The sequence below is a fragment of the Haliotis cracherodii genome, unplaced genomic scaffold (genome assembly GCF_022045235.1).
Source record: "Haliotis cracherodii isolate W230 unplaced genomic scaffold, xgHalCrac1.p SCAF_1, whole genome shotgun sequence".
Lineage (NCBI taxonomy): Eukaryota > Metazoa > Mollusca > Gastropoda > Lepetellida > Haliotidae > Haliotis > Haliotis cracherodii.
In genome coordinates this window covers 35,389,258-35,408,687 of record NW_027266264.1, presented here as the reverse complement: position 1 = coordinate 35,408,687, position 19,430 = coordinate 35,389,258, and the positions used below count along the sequence as shown (strand labels likewise).

General features: G+C 40.8%; 2 protein-coding genes across 6 annotated transcripts in view; both read left to right on the top strand.

Moving 5' to 3' along the window:
* Window positions 1–5,876: 5,876 nt before the first annotated feature.
* LOC139476957 (tudor domain-containing protein 7-like) overlaps window positions 5,877–19,430 on the top strand; it is a 40,380-nt gene continuing 26,826 nt past the window's right edge. For 2 of the 5 annotated variants that reach the window (XR_011654128.1, XM_071259532.1), the window contains exons 1-7: window positions 5,877–5,996; window positions 8,570–8,702; window positions 9,046–9,155; window positions 9,737–9,842; window positions 10,193–10,301; window positions 12,366–12,767; window positions 18,844–18,925. Coding sequence is in view for 4 of the 5 variants with exons in the window: in XM_071259532.1 (XP_071115633.1) it covers window positions 9,065–9,155; window positions 9,737–9,842; window positions 10,193–10,301; window positions 12,366–12,767; window positions 18,844–18,925 (790 nt within the window). In the remaining variant the exon portion in view is untranslated. Of the gene's footprint in view, window positions 5,997–6,236; window positions 6,277–8,569; window positions 8,703–9,045; window positions 9,156–9,736; window positions 9,843–10,192; window positions 10,302–12,365; window positions 12,768–18,843; window positions 18,926–19,430 lie in introns of all 5 variants that reach the window. The other 3 variants (XM_071259524.1, XM_071259518.1, XM_071259513.1) reach the window with 3 other exon arrangements.
* LOC139470740 (uncharacterized) lies at window positions 15,906–17,273 on the top strand. The gene is made up of 2 exons (XM_071253021.1): window positions 15,906–16,037; window positions 16,473–17,273. Exons 1-2 carry the CDS (start codon window positions 15,906–15,908, stop codon window positions 17,271–17,273), a joined length of 933 nt encoding a protein of 310 aa, XP_071109122.1.

The following is a 19,430-nucleotide window of genomic DNA, read 5'->3' as shown; positions in this document are numbered from 1 at the left end:
CATGTCCAATATCATGGATAACACACATCCGGTATCACAGGTAACCCATGTCTAATATCATGGATAACATACATTCGGTATTACAGGTAACTCATGTCCAATATCATGGATAACACACATTCGGTATCACAGGTAACCCATGTCCAATATCATAGATAACACACATCTGGCATCGCAGGTAACTCATGTTCCTTATCATGGATAACACATCCGGTAACACAAATAACCCATGTCCAATATCATGGATAACACACATCCGGTATCACAGGTAACCCATGTCCAATATCATGGATAGCGCACATCCGGTATCACAAATAACCCATGTCCAATATCATGGATAACACACATCCGGTTTCACAAATAACCCATGTCCAATTTCATGGATAGCACACAGGTATCACAGGTACATCATGTCCAATATAATGGATAGCACACATCCGGTATCACAGGGAACCCATGTCCAATATCATGGATAACACACATCCGGTATCACAGGTACATCATGTCCAATATCATGGATAACACACATCCGGTATCACAGGTACATCATGTCCAATATCATGGATAACACACATCCGGTATCACAGGTAACCCATGTCTGATATCATGGATAACATACATCCGGTATTACAGGTAACTCATGTCCAATATCATGGATAACACACATTCGGTATCACAGGTAACCCATGTCTAATATCATGAATACCACACATCCGGTATCACAGGTAACGCATGTCCAATATCATGGATAACACACATCCGGTATCACAGGTAACCCATGTCCAATATCATAGATAACACACATCTGGTATCACATGTAACTCATGTTCCTTATCATGGATAGCACACATCCGGTAACACAAATAAACCATGTCCAATATCATGGATAACACACATCCGGTATCACAGGTAACTCATGTCCATAATCATGGATAATACACATCCGGTATCACAAATAATTCATGTCCAATACCATGGAAAACACATCCGGTATCAAGGACACCCATGTGAAATGTCATTAATAACACATCCGGTATCACAGGTAACCCATGTCCAATATCATGGATAGCACACATTCGGTATCACAGGTAACCTATGTCCAATATCATGGATAGCACACATTCGGTATCACAGGTAACCCATGTCTAACATCATGGATAGCACACATTCGGTATCACAGGTAACCCATGTCCAATATCATGGATAGCACACATTCGGTATCACAGGTAACCCATGTCTAACATCATGGATAGCACACATCCGGTATCACAGGTAACTCATGTCCAATATCATGGATAACACACATCCTGTATCACTGGTAACCCATGTCCAATATCATGGATAATACACATCCTGTATCAGAGGTAACTAATGCCCATTATCATGGATAACACACATCCGGTATCACAGGTAACCCATGTCCAATATCATGGATAGCGCACATCCGGTATCACAAATAACCCATGTCCAATATCATGGATAACACACATCCGGTTTCACAAATAACCCATGTCCAATATCATGGATAGCACACAGGTATCACAGGTACATCATGTCCAATATAATGGATAGCACACATCCGGTATCACAGGTACATCATGTCCAATATCATGGATAACACACATCCGGTATCACAGGTACATCATGTCCAATATCATGGATAACACACATCCGGTATCACAGGTACATCATGTCCAATATCATGGATAACACACATCCGGTATCACAGGTAACCCATGTCTAATATCATGGATATCATACATCCGGTATTACAGGTAACTCATGTCCAATATCATGGATAACACACATTCGGTATCACAGGTAACCCATGTCTAATATCATGGATAACACACATCCGGTATCACAGGTAACTCATGTCCAATATCATGGATAACACACATCCGGTATCACAGGTAACTCATGTCCATTATCATGGATGATACACATCCGGTATCACATATATTTCATGTCCAATACCATGAAAAAGACATCCGGTATCACAAATAACCCATGTCCAACATCATGGATAACATATCCGGTATCAAGGACACCCATGTGAAATGTCATTAATAACACATCCGGTATCACAGGTAACTCATGTCCAATATCATGGATAACACACATCCGGTATCACAGGTAACTCATGTCCATAAACATGTATCAAAAATAAACCATGTCCAATATCATGGATAATACACATCCCGTATCACAAATAGCTTATATCCAATATCATGGATAACACACATCCGGTATCACAAATAACTCATGTCCAAAATCATGGATAACACATCCGGTATCACAGGTAACCCATGTCCAACATCATGGATAACACATCCGGTATCGCAAGTAACCCACGTCCAATATCATGGATAACACACATCCGGTATCACAGGTAACCCAAGTCCAATATCAGGGATAACACATCCGATATCACAGGTAACCCACGTCCAATATCAATAAATGCAATCAGACTGTTTTGGTTGTGAACACATTCATTGGAGTCTCTGCTTTCGTTAAACTTCAGGCGAAGTTCTCAGTGTCACTGAAAACCCACAATAAGTACACAACATACATTACATATACCCACATGCTCTCTAACATGATTCATATAGGGAAGGAATAAAGTCCTTTTATACTGGGACATCATCAGCTACCATTGATACCATTGATCCATTGTTGATACCATTGATACCACTGATCGCATCTTAGAACCAGTTAGCTGCATTCCAAAACATTGAGAGCTCCAGGATGTTGACTGCCTCCCCTCACACAGTTCCCCCTCCCCGACCCCATCGCTTGGTTAGTGGTTCAGATCTCCCCCTTCCCCATCTCCTCATTCAGTTTCCTGTTCTTCCATTTGTCCAAACATTCCTGAGCCGTAGGTGTCTTGGATGATGCTGTCATCAGATTGGTCGATTCTAATTTCCTTGGAGACGTGCTGATGTGTCGTCTGCGCTGAACGTTGTTCGCCAATTGGAGTCCCTGTTTGTCATCAACCTCCTCAACAGCCCCAAAGAGAGTTACTTTCTCGTATTCCAGAGGTGGTCTGACGGTTCGTCTGCCTTTGGCAGCCTTTGGACGCACCCTTTTGTCGGGATTGCCGGGGTCAGGAGAGTAACTCCTGGTTTCCATGGTGTCCCCGTGCTGCACGAGCCACTGAGCGACCGTCGACACTGGAAGGTCATACTGAGCTATCGGACTTGAACATTCACCAACGTCATCGCAGTGCTCAGAGCTGTGGATGCTGTGGATAGATCCTACCTCGCCTGTAAACATATGTAAACATATTACATTTATGATCATGTTGAGACTTAGAACATGAAGCAAAGTATACTTTTTATTACAAATAGAATTACATATATATTTCTCGTGTATCAAAACATTGACGCCATGTTAATTCTTTGGGTGGCAAATCGTGAAAAAACTTAATTCGACAAAGGCTGTAGATAGAAAGCTCATTTCAATGCCACACAGTTTGTTCTTATTTAAATGACAACTCGGCCTGGAACCTTTTGCATTCTATGTGCCAATACGTTGCGACCGTTTTTGTGATCTGATGGATAGAGCATCTGCCCAGAGAACGGAAAGTCGGTGGTTCGTTTCCCGGCCGCGTCATGCCATAAGACTTTAAAAGATGATTTCCCCGCCTGGTACTCGGTATTGCGCATAAAACAGGGACTGGGTGTTATACTGTGACTGTGTGGTACCGATGTTAACCTGCGGCATGGTATCTCGTTGGGCCAGCACTATAACACCGGCGTGAGTATGGACAAGCAGTCACAGTTGTCAGCTGCTACAGATAGCCATACCCGATGTATGTGCTAGCAGACAATCAAAGTGAGTTTCGAATGACCATTTGGTTCGAGCCAGGCATATCTTTAAATTTGCCCATACGTGTGTAACTGGTACGTTACCGTGCAAGTTTCGGTAACATGATACAAATCTCCGCAATTGAAAGGCGGATCCATCTTGTAGATTAATAGAATTGATGACCACATGACTTTTTTTACAAAGGACAACATGACCACCACGGAAAGGGATGTTTCAGAATCTTATAAAGGAGTGAGTGAGTATGGTTTTAAGCTGCTTTTAGCAATATCCCAGCAATATCAAGGCGGGAATCTTATAAAAGAGAAATAGGTGTAACATTCCCGGGTATCTTCCATGGTTTGTTTGTTTGTTTTATTGTTTTTTAACTACACAATTGGGATACGATTACATGCAATAAACCAATGCCTTATACCTATGATACACAAAAAAGCACTTAAATTAAATTGTAAACTACAATATAACAGTAAGTGCGTTTACCTGTAACAGACTTGGGTCCAGGTGAGGATGGCTTGATTGTGATGGGTATTACTCTCGTCTTCCTGAAGCGACTCATCCATGCTTGGAGCGCGACCCACTTCTCCACCAATGTCTGCCTCTTCTTACGACCCCAACCCTTCTTCCCTTGCCGGTTGCTGACAAAGACGGACTGATTACAGCCCATTGCGCTAGCAGTCGTTAATAAAGAGCGGACAGCTTTGACGTGCATGCATCTTGGAGAGTCGACTGATTATGACGTCACGCCATTGATGACGTCACATATATATTGCATTCACTTCTCACTGAAGTTAAAGCGGAAACATGCAGGAAAACAATATATATATATATATATATATATATATATATATATATATATATATGTCATGCTTTTCTTCTTTCATTCCATCTATTTTTACTTTTGCAAAGCCTAAATGCGGTACGTAATGTGAGCAAAATCAACAACAACAAGAACACATTCACCAATGTGACTTTTAAATAAATGTACGTAACTAAACAGCATGTCACAACAATAAAAAAAAGGATTTATTTTCAACACAAAAGAGCTAAAACCGAACCTATGCTATCAAGGGTATATGTCTGTTCTGTAGTGGTTAGTGAGGTGTCGTATCGGAGTAAAAGATCTGAATTAAATGAGATTAAATTGTTAGAAAGTCAAACTCACTGCAGTTGGCAATTTTCTTTAAAATGAAAAAAACACATAGATGAAACATCTTATCTAGATCTCGATAATTTCTGGTATTTTATTTTCGGATAATGAGTAGATAGCTCTATGGAACATATAGGGAAGTCTCAAAGTCGTGAGTTGTTTCTATATTTTAAGCTAAAAATGAAGTACATGTAATATATTAGCACTCAGCAATGTTGGAGCTAACTTGTTAGATCTTCGGATGCTTATTTTGTCGGCTACCATTTTAATGTCATCGCTCGGAAAGGAAAAGTTTATACTTCAGGAGATTTCTAACTACACCCTATATAAGTGTGTGTGTCTCCGGACCTCGAGTATTCCTCGTATGGGGATCCTCGGTGGGGACCTGGAGGCACAACGTGTTACCTGGCAGACAATGTGTGTCATTGTACCCTAAGACGTTAGTCGTTTCTAACTCCGTGTTAGTTTTAATAAACGGGTGGGAATCTTGGGTTTCGGTTAATGGTCATTGACCATGAAAGGTTTAGCGTTAGATTCAAAATCATATTCAAGTAGAGGGCTGACCTCTGATTTATAAATCATGGGCATGGCGTCATGTTCTTTGCTATATTTCACCATAGTTGGTAGTGTGTAGGTACGTGGTGGCATGGTAATGTTTAACTCTTTGGAATTGAATTGAATATTGAAATAAAAATGAGTTACTCATTCTTTTACGAGAGTTTTATCTCTGAACTGTAATGATTATTATTTATATATAACTGAAAGGCTTGGTATTAATTTATCTGTAAATACCACGCATATGCCTATGTCGTTCATATGTGATTGTTTATTCAAGCTGATCGATTTGTTAGTGGTCAACCACCCGTTTTGGAGTGTTAGAGTTACTCCCCTTCGTGTTAAGTCCACACGATGTCCGACATTAGATGGGGAGTAGACCTAAGTATTTCCTTGTTTTCTTGAAATTTTAACGATTAATAAGACGAAAACGGAAGTTCAGTACATGAGGGGGTTATGAAACCGTGTAAGTGGGTTAAAAAACATGCCCGTCATTCGTTGCAAATAATAATGAATGACATAACAAGGTCGCTGTCACTGGGCCTAATGTTTACAAATTTCATGGCGGCAAACTGAAAGTTAAAGTTATTAACATGATTAAAGAGACTGGTTGTGCTGTAATATGTATGTGTGTATTTTCAAATTAGTAATGTTTCATCTGACCAGGATAACTTTCAGAAAATTCACTTCTTCAAACTATGTACAGGAAACTGTCTGTGGACCTGATTTATCAGGCTGAGTCTATGGTTAGCACAGAATCTACTTCTACTTATTTAGAATGTTTTTATTTCAGGGGGTTTCCGAAGTAATATAAATATGCCATTTTCGCAAGTAAAATCTTGTACCGTTTTCCCCATCCAACTTTGATGTCGTTTTGGCCTGCTGCCATTGACATGTATCCAAATGGGGATTATGTTATATTAATCATTTCTGATAGGGTGTATCTTTCATTGGCCTATAACCTTATGTAACCATATTGGTGATGTAACTCCTAGTTTGTTTTATTTGCTAACATACCTTATTAATGACATATGAGAAATGATATTTGACTTACATATGAGATCATGGTTGCTGATTAGACACTGAAAAGTATTGATGTGACAGTTTATAATCAGGAAACGTTTTAAGTGAAGTGATTAGTTAACTGTTGATTTGTTTTGGTAGCATATATCTTAATATGGTTGGCGTATTGGCACATACATTTTATTGCAATATATCACTATACGGCGAGCTGTATTATGATACATATTGGAATGAGTATTGGGGCCCAAATTATTTATATTTGTACTGTTCAAATGGTACTTCTTCATTAAATAATCAAGACTTCAGATTGAAAATGAGTAGTATGGGTAAGCAAGACTACCTATTATGTCATTAATATGGAATGTTAATGTAAACAGTGTGAAGCGTGTGCTTTACACTACCTACTTACTTGCCCAAATTATACTGAGATTACATCTGAAAGCTATTATTATGTTAAGGGATATGACCTACGAACCGTCCTGTTTGGTAACGTCTGCCTAGACGAAGAAATACTGCTGAATATCGTTGACTCTGTGCATCATTTCTTTTCTATGAGCAAAAGATTTGTCTAAACATGCATTCTTATATAAATCTCACTAACAACTGTTTACCCTTGATGTACCACATATGACTTAATACCAAGTCTATACTACTGTATAATTATACTACTGCTGCTTGTTCGAATTCTGTCGGGAGAGATATTTATATAGGCTCTGCCTGTTTATCAATCCCCTTTCACTGTACCAAGTGGAAATAAATATTGTTTAAAAAGAAAGAAAGCATGTGCTGTTTACATGATTTTGATGGGAACCCAGTCCATCCAAATGTCTCAGAATAGTAGATATAGTTTATATAATTATATATTAATTCCTCTGTGACTGTATTGGAAAATATCAATATGCAAGGGTTGTATTGCGATACGTGTATTGCTGACGGACATATTGCAATATACCGGTATACCAGACATATTGCATACCCCTATTTCTTAATGCCATTATACTTAAATAAGAATTGACTTCAATATGTGTTGCGTTTATGGAGGTATTATCTGCATAGCAGATATTTACGCAAAGTATGCACACCAATTCTTACATTAATACCTCCATAAACACAAAAGACATTTTGAAGTAAGTTCTTATAAATAATAACTATAAATATATAACATCAGATTTCTTGTTTATACATTAACACACAAAAACTATTACACAACAGAATGAAACCAGTGACATCGTTCAGCGCAATAATGCAACTTAGGCCCTGCCATTATGTTCTCAGCCAATCAGGAAACAATGGGCGTGGCCTTCTTTTTGTTTATGGAGAACATTTTTGTCTTGGTTAACCAATCCAATGCCATGGAATCACTTGTAATTTATATATTACTACATACAAGTGTCAGATGTCACTTAGGTTTTTCCTCCTTTGCTTTGCTTTATTATGATGGTCATCACTGATAAGATCATTTACAAACTGGAAATATTGGAAGAGTGATGTTGGATGATAAATAGAATCTCACTCTTGTATCTTTTGATGTAAATACTGTAAATCTTGAAATTGATGTGTCTCCAAATTAATACGACTGCTGACCCCTAGCACCCCCTTGCACTGTGGAATGATATACATGTATATCCTTACCATAATCCAACCTTACATTAATCCAATCAAACAGCAAATAGCATCCCTTGTCAGCGCTAAGTAGAGCACTTCCCTAAAAACAATCAACAGTTCTGAAAAGCACACATAGTTTATATGTTTATTCAGTTGACTGGCATTATGGAAGTTCAAAGGCAATAAAATAAATGAACCAACAACAGTTCACTGATTGGTATGCAGAGAAGGTGTCAGCAAACTTGGAGGCAGATGACAAGACAAAGGCTGTAAATCTGAGGATAAGTGTGATGAAGCCTATCGGTGCGCGCTGCATAAACTTAAATCGACTCATGGAGATATTTTATATCTAATGACACTTAGGTGAGATTCTCTCTATATCAATAATGTTGGTGTTTGTTTCTATTACAGATGGTTACTGCTGAAACAGATACTACAAATTACAAATACATTACAAAGACATATACATCACAATGTGAGAAGATTCACATTGCCCAGCAAATGAGATTTAATCAAACACAATCAAGTCAGCTTAAAGAAACAGGTATGAGAGATCCATAGATGTATTGGAATTTTACTGTTTCACTGTTGAATTCAAAGTCAAATTATTATAATATTTTCGTCAAATTTTGAACAAAAATGTTAGGTTAAAAGATTTATGTATTTTTGTCATGAAGCATGAATGTTTGGTATGACTCTTTACATGATGAATCACATCACATATAAGTAAATTGTCAACTCACAGATTCATTAATTTATGTTTGTAGGTCCTTTCGAGAATAAACTATTGTGAGGCTATTTTTTTGCTGGTGACGCTGGAGAGGCTGAAAGTCTGTTAATTGTTTTAATATGACCTTGTCATGCTTTTCGTTCTATTTTCTTTTAAGAAGCAAAAAAGTAATCAAAATGGCGGAAGGAGAACTAAAACAAGTGAAGGCGATGTTGAGAAGTGTGCTCCTCAGTTGTAAGGAAGGTGTCGCATCACAGAGATTCTTGGGTGAGTATGTTACAGATATAGAGTGATACAATCTGAGCTGATACAAAAGAAATATCTGTGAAATGACGATACCTTGGCTGGGCGAGGTGGGAGGGGAGTCAAGTGGTCAAGGTGTTGCCCTTCATACTGAAGTGTAAGGTTGGATTCCTCACATGGGGACAAGGGGCGGTCGGGTGGCCTAGTGGTTAAAGTGTTTGTTCGTCATGCCGAAGACCAAGGTTCGATACCCGACATGGGTACAATGTGTGAAGCCCGTTTCTGGTGTCCCCCAACGTGATATTGCTGGAATATTGCTAAAACTAAAAGCAGCGGAAAACCATACTGACACACTCACACTCACGTGGGTGTAGTGTGTGAAGCTCATTACTACCATGATATTGCTGAATTATTGCTGAAAGTGGTCTTAAAATTCGACTCATTCATTTGACAGAAGTCTCCACTTTTACCCCACATACAGTAAGCATGAGGTGTCAGTATTTATTTTTTGTCCTAATGTGATCTTGTGATGATGAGACTGATATGAGAAGTGATGAGACTGAAGCGTCCTTGAAGTTATTGCAGTGTTTCTCTATACTCCGCAGTTGATTACCGTGATGTGACCGGGGAGTACCTGCCATATAAGAAGTTTGGTTTCAACAGCGTCTCCGAGTTCATCGCCTCCATCCCCGATGTTGTACATGTGAGAAGGTATGTTACTGAATCAGCCCTGATGAACATGATTGTGACGATGAATAGTAGCTTGATGAATGTTTTGTTTGTTTGTTGCATAATGCCACACTCAGCAATATTCAGCTGTATGACGGTGGTCTGTAAATAATCAAGTCTGGACCAGACAATCCAGTGATTGACATCATGAGCATCGATCCTATCAATTGGGATACGATGACATGCATCAACCAAGTCAGTGAGCCTGACCACCCGATCCCGTTAGTCGCCTTTTACGACAAGCATAGTCGCCTTTTACGTCAAGCATGGGTTGCTGAATTGATGACCATGATCATGATGTCTTACCCTGCTTCCACTGTTCCATCGTACAGGCAAGGCGGGGAGGAGATGTACCACGCTGTGGCAGATGAAACCACGGCCCACATTCAGAAACTGGTGTCCAAACAGAGGAGCAAGAAGACGAAGAGGCCACTCAGGAGGGTGAGGGCACAAGGGGCTACTGTGGTTTGAGGGGCAGAGGGCAGGGATGGAAACTATAACTAGCCTGCTAGCCAGGACCTGTTTTGTGAATGTTAGGGCCAGTAAATTTTTGAACATTTTAGGGGGGAATTGCATTATGTTATCACTGCTTGGGTGAGCAGATGTTCTTGGTTAATATCCATCCCTGCAGCAGTCAGGGTGGCCTGTTTAGGGTGTGGATTGTGCAGAGGGTGGTCTAGTGTTGCACAGTTGGTAGATCAAAGCAAAGGATCAGGTTTGAATCACAATATGATATAGTTTGTGAAATTCATTCTTGGTGTTCCTAATTAGGATGTTGTTGTCTTACCTTTGGATTTGTGGTTGTAAGAAAGATTGTTGATTTATGTGGGTCAGGTGGGTGAAGTGCATCTTCCCGAGGCAAGGGAGTTAACTGACTGTAAACGTCCAGTTTCCACCGTTGCTAAACTGGACTGGAATTTCCAGGCTCAATTGTAGCGCCACCAGTGGCTATTACAAGTTATGCCCTCCAATTTCCCTCCAACTGGCCAATCAGATTCCACCTCTTGTATCACTTACATTTGCTTCGAACAAAATGGCAGCGTCCTGTCAAGACAATCTGATTGGTAATCAAGATCTATATTGTAATAAAACAGGTCTTACCTAACGTGCATCAAAGCACTTGAGCAACTTGATTAAAAATATTTGTCGACGCCCAGTTGTCAGTACACATGCTTTGCAAATCCTTCAGTTGGCCGAAATCTGAATGTTGAAATCCATGTGGTTTGCCATCTAGTAGTATCTACCATCTACCATCAAGTAGTGTCTACCATCTACAGCCGTATGTTTAGTTTGTCACACATTTTATTTATTGGACTCCACATAAACGTATAAGGTCCAGCCAAAATGTAACTTAGGAGTTCCAGCCTAGTTTGGCAAGAGTGGAAACTGCACTTTTATAGTCAGTTAACTCCCTTGCTTCAGGGGGATGGGTGAAATGGGGTTTAATGTGTGCATGTGGCTATTTGTACTAGTTCTGACTTCTGTTGTTTTTATCATGTTTTTATACTGATAGCCCACTGAGAATCTCCTGTGCAGTTTAACATGGATACCCTACTCTGACACAGAGACTCTGAGCCGACAAGTCCATGTTTTATCCCCTATATGTGGAGTGCCAGGCAGGGTAACAACAATAGGGCTGGGACGAGTCCACATTTACTACCCGGGTACCCACCACCCTATTACCAAACCCTACCTGGGTACGCACTGTAGATATTTAGAGATAGGTACAAACTGTCCAAATTTTAAAAGTTTGACCTTAGCCCTGGCAAAATGTATTTAGATACACGTGCAAAATGATCTGGTCATGCATACACTGAAGTTTACTGCATGATGTTTTATCTTATTTCAAACATATAAAAGTCATAAGGAATGGGTGCATTGTCAGAGAGAAATGGGAACATTAGTGACTTGTGGTGTAACCATAGAGTTTTAGATAATTTTGTCATTAAACAATATATCATGTGACTAACCACGAGTCCGGCTAGTCCTGTGGGTACCCGGGTCCCACTCAAGAACAACCCGCCCCAAGTACCCGAGATACCCATCCCAAGTACCCGAGATACCCGCCCCAAGTACCCGAGATACCCGTCCCAAGTACCCGAGTTACCCGTCCCAAGTACCCGAGATACCCGCCCCAAGTACCCGAGATACCCGCCCCAAGTACCCGAGATACCCGTCCCAAGTACCTGAGATACCCGTCCCAAGTACCCGAGTTACCCGTCCCAAGTACCCGAGATACCCGTCCCAAGTACCCGAGATACCTGTCCCAAGTACCCGAGTTACCTGTCCCAAGTACCCGAGTTACCTGTCCCAGCCTCAAACAACAAGCACCATTTTTTAACATTTTTAGATACTGTGTGTTGGACTCTGAACTATTTCAACGATTGTACACCATAGATGATAGTCATTTGACCTAAACACCTAGAATGTTTGAACAATCTTTTAAATTAATTTAGTTTTGCTTTTATGATATCCATTTCCATTGATGAGTAAATATGCTTCCAGGCTCCAGTGAGGAACCCCTTCCTTCCAAGCAAGCGCCCAATGGGCAGGGGATACACCCCTCCATACCGACCTCAGGGAGGAGGGTTCCAGAGACCTCCACCTCATCAGCCTCACTTTGCGGCAGTCCGGAGATTTGATCCGCGGCCTCATGTAGCAACTCCACAAGTACATAGAGCACCTCTGCTGCCTCTGCCAAGATCTTCGCCAGAAGAATGGTCCAGCTCACCACCCTCCTCCCCTATGAACAGTAGTGAACCCTTCCACAACTTCCAGATCACACTGCGAAGCTCTGCTGGCAATAGGATGGTTGGTGCAGGGGAGGGTCCAAGACCCCGAGTGGGACGTATGATAATGAGAGCTGTGTCTGAGGCTGTGTCAGATTGTCAGGGAGAGAGGAGACAGGTTCGTTAACTCTTTTTTTGTCTGTAAACTACGGGGAGCACGGGGGGCCCAGTTGTCTAAGGCGCCGTGATTCGCTGTACAGAGTTACGTCCCTTGGGCATACCAGAAACTTATGATTGAGGGTTTGAATCCTGGTTCGGCCCGATTATGTTTGAAGGTTTGTCAGCACGTGGGTTTCACCGAAGAGGTAAACGTCTTAGACCTGCATCACTTAGGGCTTTCCTCCCACATTAAGCGGACACGCCACGATATAACTGGAATACTGTTAAAACCCAACTCACTCACTCACTGTAAACCCTTTCATCAGGTGAATAAATGCTATGAAACAGAAAACATATATATGCACCTGTAAGAACAACAAAAGTAAATTGTATCTTATCCTGACTCATACTTATTGCTTATTTCTCTCTCTTCCGAATAGGTAGTGGAAACTTCCTGTGCTGTTCCCAAAGAACAGAGAAATCAGCTCACCCAAACCCTTATTCCGCGCATGTGCACCGGAACCATGTGACCAAGCCCAGTAATTTATCACTCTCTCTTTTTCGCGCCATCTTGGCAGCTGGAAAGTAATTATCTTTTTGCAGTGCAGAGGAAAAAGATGGATCGGAAACAACGTGAGTCATCACGCTCGTTATCATCCACTGAGACGGCTAAAAGTAAGAAGAGGCAAGAATCTATGCCCTGCCCTTCGTCAGAGGAAGGGAGAGAATTACCTCTACAAAACCACGGACTTCATCATTAGTCACGAAGGGGGTTTCAAAGAAACCAGCTGTTTCGTCTAGCCAGAAGAAAGCCTGCGTGCAGACAATTACGTCCGCACAACCCCTTAGGTTCACGCAGCCCGCATTGTCATCCAATCCGGCTACAAATACAACCGATACAAACTTCAATCAGCCTCAAAACTTCGCGCAGATACCGGCTTTTGCACAGCCCAACACAACATTTACGCAATCCTCTACCTTCGCGCAGCCTATTAATCAACAAGAGTTTACACAGACGACAGCGTTCACCCAGGCTTCTGCCTTCATGCAGCCTTCAACGTTTACACTGCCAACTACCTTCACGCAGCCTACCTTTTTTACACAAGGTACTTTGCCAACGCTTGCTATTAATACAGATATGATAGCAAATATCACACAACAAGTAGTAATAGCTATGCATCATGAATTAATGGCATGGATTACAGATAGACTACCAATATCATCACTGTCAAGAAATTCTTCTCCCACTGATACATACTGTATCAAAGGGGACGATATAGACACACTAACCATCCCACCGATAAAACCAATCTCCAACATTGCAGAGAATCTTAATGTTTCTTTTGCGAAAGCCACGAAATCACAAGGACTTCCAACACCAAGCTTTTATTCTAAGAAATTCCCCATGCATGCCATGTCGCAATTTCTTCGCTCACCGGAGATTGATGAAGAATACTCACTCATGTCAGACTCCAAAAGTAATCTTATTACATTGAGGATAAGAAAATTGCACAACTTGATACGACTACAAGACATGCATTCTTTGGACTAGCGATGTCACGCTCTATGAATGAAGCTATGATCTACGAATTAAAAGAGCCTCAGAACGACCGTGAAAGAATGCTACTTTCAGCCCTCGTCAATCAAAAGAAAAATCAAGAAATTATTTCTGATCATATGAGTTCAGTGTCGGCAGGTTCAACACTACTATGGCGACAAGGTCTTATAAATAATTCTAATTGGTCAGATATCTATACCAAAGAATTATTAAGACAATCCTGTGAGGCCCAAACATTTTTAATGGTAACATAGGTAAAATCAACAAGGAAATGCTTCAAGACTCCAAAGATCATATGCTGATCAAGTCAGTTCAGACTATGAATTCTATGTATCGTCAATCATGCAGAAAACCCAATTCAAAAGCTGTTTCACGGGCATTCAAAAAGCTAAAGAGAAACGCTCGTACAACTACAGAGGTGGGAAATCATTTGCAACCAATTCACTTCTCAACAAGGGTGCAGTCGAGATTATTCAACCAGAATTACTAACGCCAGGTTTCTATTTACCTATCTTTTTGGTGACCAAAAAGAATTCCAACGAAAAGTTTCATTTCGTTTGATTTACAACATGAGAAAATTCAACAAAAAACGGAGAAATTCAGAATGATTCATTTACCACAAATGATAAGACAGAACGACTATCTCGGAAGCATCGATCTACAGGATGCTTACCTACACATTCCCATAAAACTTTACGTTTCTACTTCGAAGGACAACATTACCAGTGGCCGGTCCTGCCCTTTGGAATTTCCACGGCCCCATGGCTATTACCCAATAACCAAACCAATTGTGACATTTCTTCACAACAAGGGAATTCGTTGTGCTTTTCACATAGACGACAGGATACAAGCCCATCAATCAACAATTTTCACCCAGAAATGATTAACACATCTGGGTTGGTTAATAAATTTTCAGAAGTCTTATCTACAAACATCTCAGGATCTCAAATTTCTGGGGATAAGATTTCTAACCAATCAGAATCTAATAATGGTACCAGAAGATCGGTGGATAAAAATCAAGACTTGCTTGACAACAGCAATTTACAACAAAATCTCAGTCAATGAATGGCAAGTGATACTAGGCTTACTCACGTCCGCCCAAGCGTTGACGGTCCGAGGCAGACTACACTTACGCCCTATTCAGAGATTTCTAAATCCATACCTAGAGTACCAGGATTTAAAACTGCAACTACCACAAACATTGAGGAAACACCTGTTATGGTGGACACTGAACTTGTTTAAACGAGCCGGATAACAACAACCACCTATTCGTGGAGGCCTCACTTCAAGGCTGGGGAGCTCACTTCAATGGAGAAGTAACAGCAGGCCTATGGTTAGAAGCAGAAAAGCATCTGGAATACGAGGCAGTAATCCGTGCAATATTTCACTGGGCCCCACAGTTAAGACACCAACGTCTGATGATCAGAACAGACAATTCAACTGTGGCATACAATATAAACCTTCGGAGACCCTCCTGAAGTTGACATTTCAACTTTACGAGCTAGTAGACAATCTGAACATAACAATAAAGGCAAGACATATACCAGGAGTTGCAAATGTCTTAGCAGACGCCTTATCCAGACCAGCCAAACCATCAGAATGGAAGCTACACCCAGAAGCATTCCAACTGGCAATAAAAGAAAAAGGTTGCCCACTGATAGACCTATTCGCAACCAGATTCAAAAATCAGATAACAACATTTGTATCACCAGTGCCAGACCCACTAGCTTGGTCAGTCGATGCTCTGTCAATATCATGGGAGAGACTAAACGTGTATGCGTTTCCTCCACCAGCCTTGATACCACAGATATTATAAAAGATCCTACATGCGAGCAGCCTACAACTGCTTTTGGTAGTGCCTTACTGGCCGGCGAGAACATGGTTTCCAGATCTCGTCGAACTAGAAGGAAATCCAATATTAAAACTTCCAAACTGGCCAAATCTACTGATACATCCTCACTCCAATCAGGTCCATCCAAGACCTGGGCCCACTTGCACAAAGCGATCTTAGTGCTAAGACTATCGTAAGGCTATGTTAACGTATGGGAGTTACAATCATCTTAGCGCTAAGATCGCTTTGTGCAAGTAGGCCCAGATCTATACGAACTTCACGTATGGAGCATATCAAGATCAGTCTCGTTAAAAGAGGATATTCCATAAGAGCAGCTAACAATGGCTAACGGGATAAAACTTACTAAAGTTCCCGAGCTGATAGCCCTACTCAGATCCTTACTCAGATCCTTCAGACTTGAGGACCAACAGAAAAGATTTAGAGCCCCAGCATGGGACCTAAATATAGTGCTACAACACCTAACCAGTGATGCATACGAACCGCTCCAACGGGCCGACTTTGAACCCCTGACGCAGAAAACCCTATTTATTCTGGCATTAGCTACGGCAGTCAGAATGTCTGAAATCCACGCGATAGACTTCAATCCCATCACATTTGACAGTGGTAACAACTCATCAGCGCTCCTTGGCTTAAGATGGGACTTTATTGCCAAGAACCAGTTACCAGGCCAACCAGACAGACAATTCCACGTTCCGGCTCTTTCCTCCGTCCTTGGTGCAGAGGATACAGAGGATTTATCACTATGCCCAGTCAGAGCCTTAAGATTATACCTACAAAAGTCTAAACCTAGAAGACAAGGTTTTAAGAGACTATTTATTCCTTTATTAAGGAATACACACACAGAAGTATCCAGAACAACTATCTCATTTTGGATGAGAGCTGTTATTCTCAGAGCATACAGAGCAGTGGGATTGGACCCCCCTTCAGCCTCCAACCCTCACGAAGCCTTAGCCTCAACTTTGGCACTTCACGGCAACTGCTCCATTATGGAAGGCTGTTTGTGGATCTCAGATACAGTTTTCACCAATCGCTACCTCAGAGACCTTGCTACAGAAGACAACTCACGAATCCTACCAGACGACATTAGAAGATCACACTCACCCAATATCACGTAGACTAGTTGACGTCAGGTTACTGTTCCATAACCAACGACTGAGAGTCCATGCCCCCTGTTTTACTATGTAATTCAGCACATGAGTGAGAAATGATTGTGTTAAGATCATTGCTTTTCTCTAAACCCTTGAATCATTTAAGGTGAACAAGATTTAATCTTAGAAACCTTATTAATCCACAAATCTATATGATTTACTTCCATTTTGCTTCTCACAAAAAAGGATGGTGGTCCCCAATAGAGAATTTACACAGAAGATTAACAACGTTCCTATGGGGTTTATAGAACAGATCGACGTTAATCACACATACAGGTGGAACCCACCACCTACTGTGAGATTCAAGCAATAAGTATGAGTCAGGATAAGATAAAATATGTATTTTTTAGAGTAAAAATATCATTTATACTTATCCTGACTCATACATATCAGTACCCTCCCGGCCTTCCCCTCTTTCCACTGAGGTGTTATGGACCATTAAGTAGGAAATAGAGAGAGTGCTGAGTTACTGGGCTTGGTCACATGGTTCCGGTGCGCATGCACGGAATAAGGGTGCGTTTGGGTGAGCTGTTTTCTCTGTTCTTTGGGAACAGCACAGGACGTTTCCACTACCTATTTGGAAGAGAGAGAGGTAAGCAATAAGTATGAGTCAGGATAAGTATAAATGATATTTTTACTCTCAAAAATACATTATGATAACAAAGGTGGAAACCTAACAAGCGAAACCATCAGTTAATTGGCACAGATAGATGATTAGCAATGGACAAATGAAAGCCAATATTTAACACTTAGTTGGCGCTGATGGGTGATAGCGATGGACAGCTAGTAGCCAAACTAAAATTATCACAGATTGGTAAGAAGCAATGGGCAATGGGCAAACTGGAGGCCAGGGTAAATAGCACTGATAGGTAATAGAATGGAATTGGCAATGGACAAATGGAAGCCAGCGGGATCATTAGACGAAGCAATAAGTCCCAAGCACTGGGCAGATAGGTTTCCTGGTCATGGTTCATGGCTGGCTGGGATCTCCTGGTGTCAGTGGCTTCTTGTAGTTTCTTTGTGGCCAGTTGTTGTTGAGGGTAGACAGGACCATCACTGGGACTATGTTCTCTGTTTCATCGCATTTATTCCCCTGATAAAGGAGTAAATATATACAACAAAACATTGTGTTCCTCATAATAAAGAAGTTGACATCCATAAATTCTATTCCTTATGTGTATCACTTCTAAATGCCGTTCAAAGACTAGATGTTCATGTATCTTCCTTAGGAAATTAACCCTCAACCCTGGTTACCAGTTATTGTTTGTTGTCTTTCGTCCTGGTTTATTGTACATGTATGTAGGATTGCCCCAGTGAGGGTAATAGTACTTATGCTTGAAATGTTACTGAAATAAGCAATATCATTTGGACATATACAATATGTACATAGTTGTTGATAGTATGATCATAGTGACTGGGTGTGTCTATTTGGAGACTTTTGTACAACATAAGGTCTGTGTACGGTTGTACATTTCTGTCTGTGGTATATTTTATGATATGCTTGAAACAGTGATAACAAGACTGTTTTTGGTTACAGAACAATATTAAATTTGGACACAAGTTTGAAGTTCCGCCACGTTTCCGCCGCAACCAGGATTCATTTGCAGAACCGTTGCAAGGTTTGTATAAAGTAGTTCCCTGACTTTTCTAATGCAGGTCAAAGTTGACGTCACGGAATGAGGAGGAGTGACAAGTACTTTGTTGGGAAGTATAATTTCATGATTTAACTTTGTTCCATCCTGACGTCATTTCTGGGGAATCAAATATGGGCTCATAACTTGATGAAGTCATATATTGGATGACGTTATTTTTTAGAGGGCAATGTCTAGTAGGTTGTTCCCCATAGATGTAGGTGGGCTATGCAGATAAACACAGTGGCCGAATGATGGCCTCCATAAGTGGGAGAGATATGACAATAGACTATAAGGAGAAAAGGTACAGATAATCGACGTGAGGATTGTGAGAATATGCAGGAATATGCAGGAAATACCATACTTTACCCACCTATTCATAAAATGGACTTTTTCTATTCAGGGAGTCACCATTATTAGAATTTGAGAAAATATTTTTAACGCATGTCCATTTTATCAACATATTTTAAGAGGCTGTATGTTATGTTGAAAT

What these genes read in the sequence shown, in the direction of transcription:
- LOC139470740 (XM_071253021.1), top strand. Translation starts at nt 15,906, where the DNA reads ATGGAAGCTACACCCAGAAGCATTCCAACTGGCAATAAAAGAAAAAGG. An exon ending in GTGCCAGACCCACTAGCTTG is followed by an intron (nt 16,038 to 16,472) that starts GTCAGTCGATGC and finishes CCATAAGAGCAG; the next exon opens with CTAACAATGGCTAACGGGAT.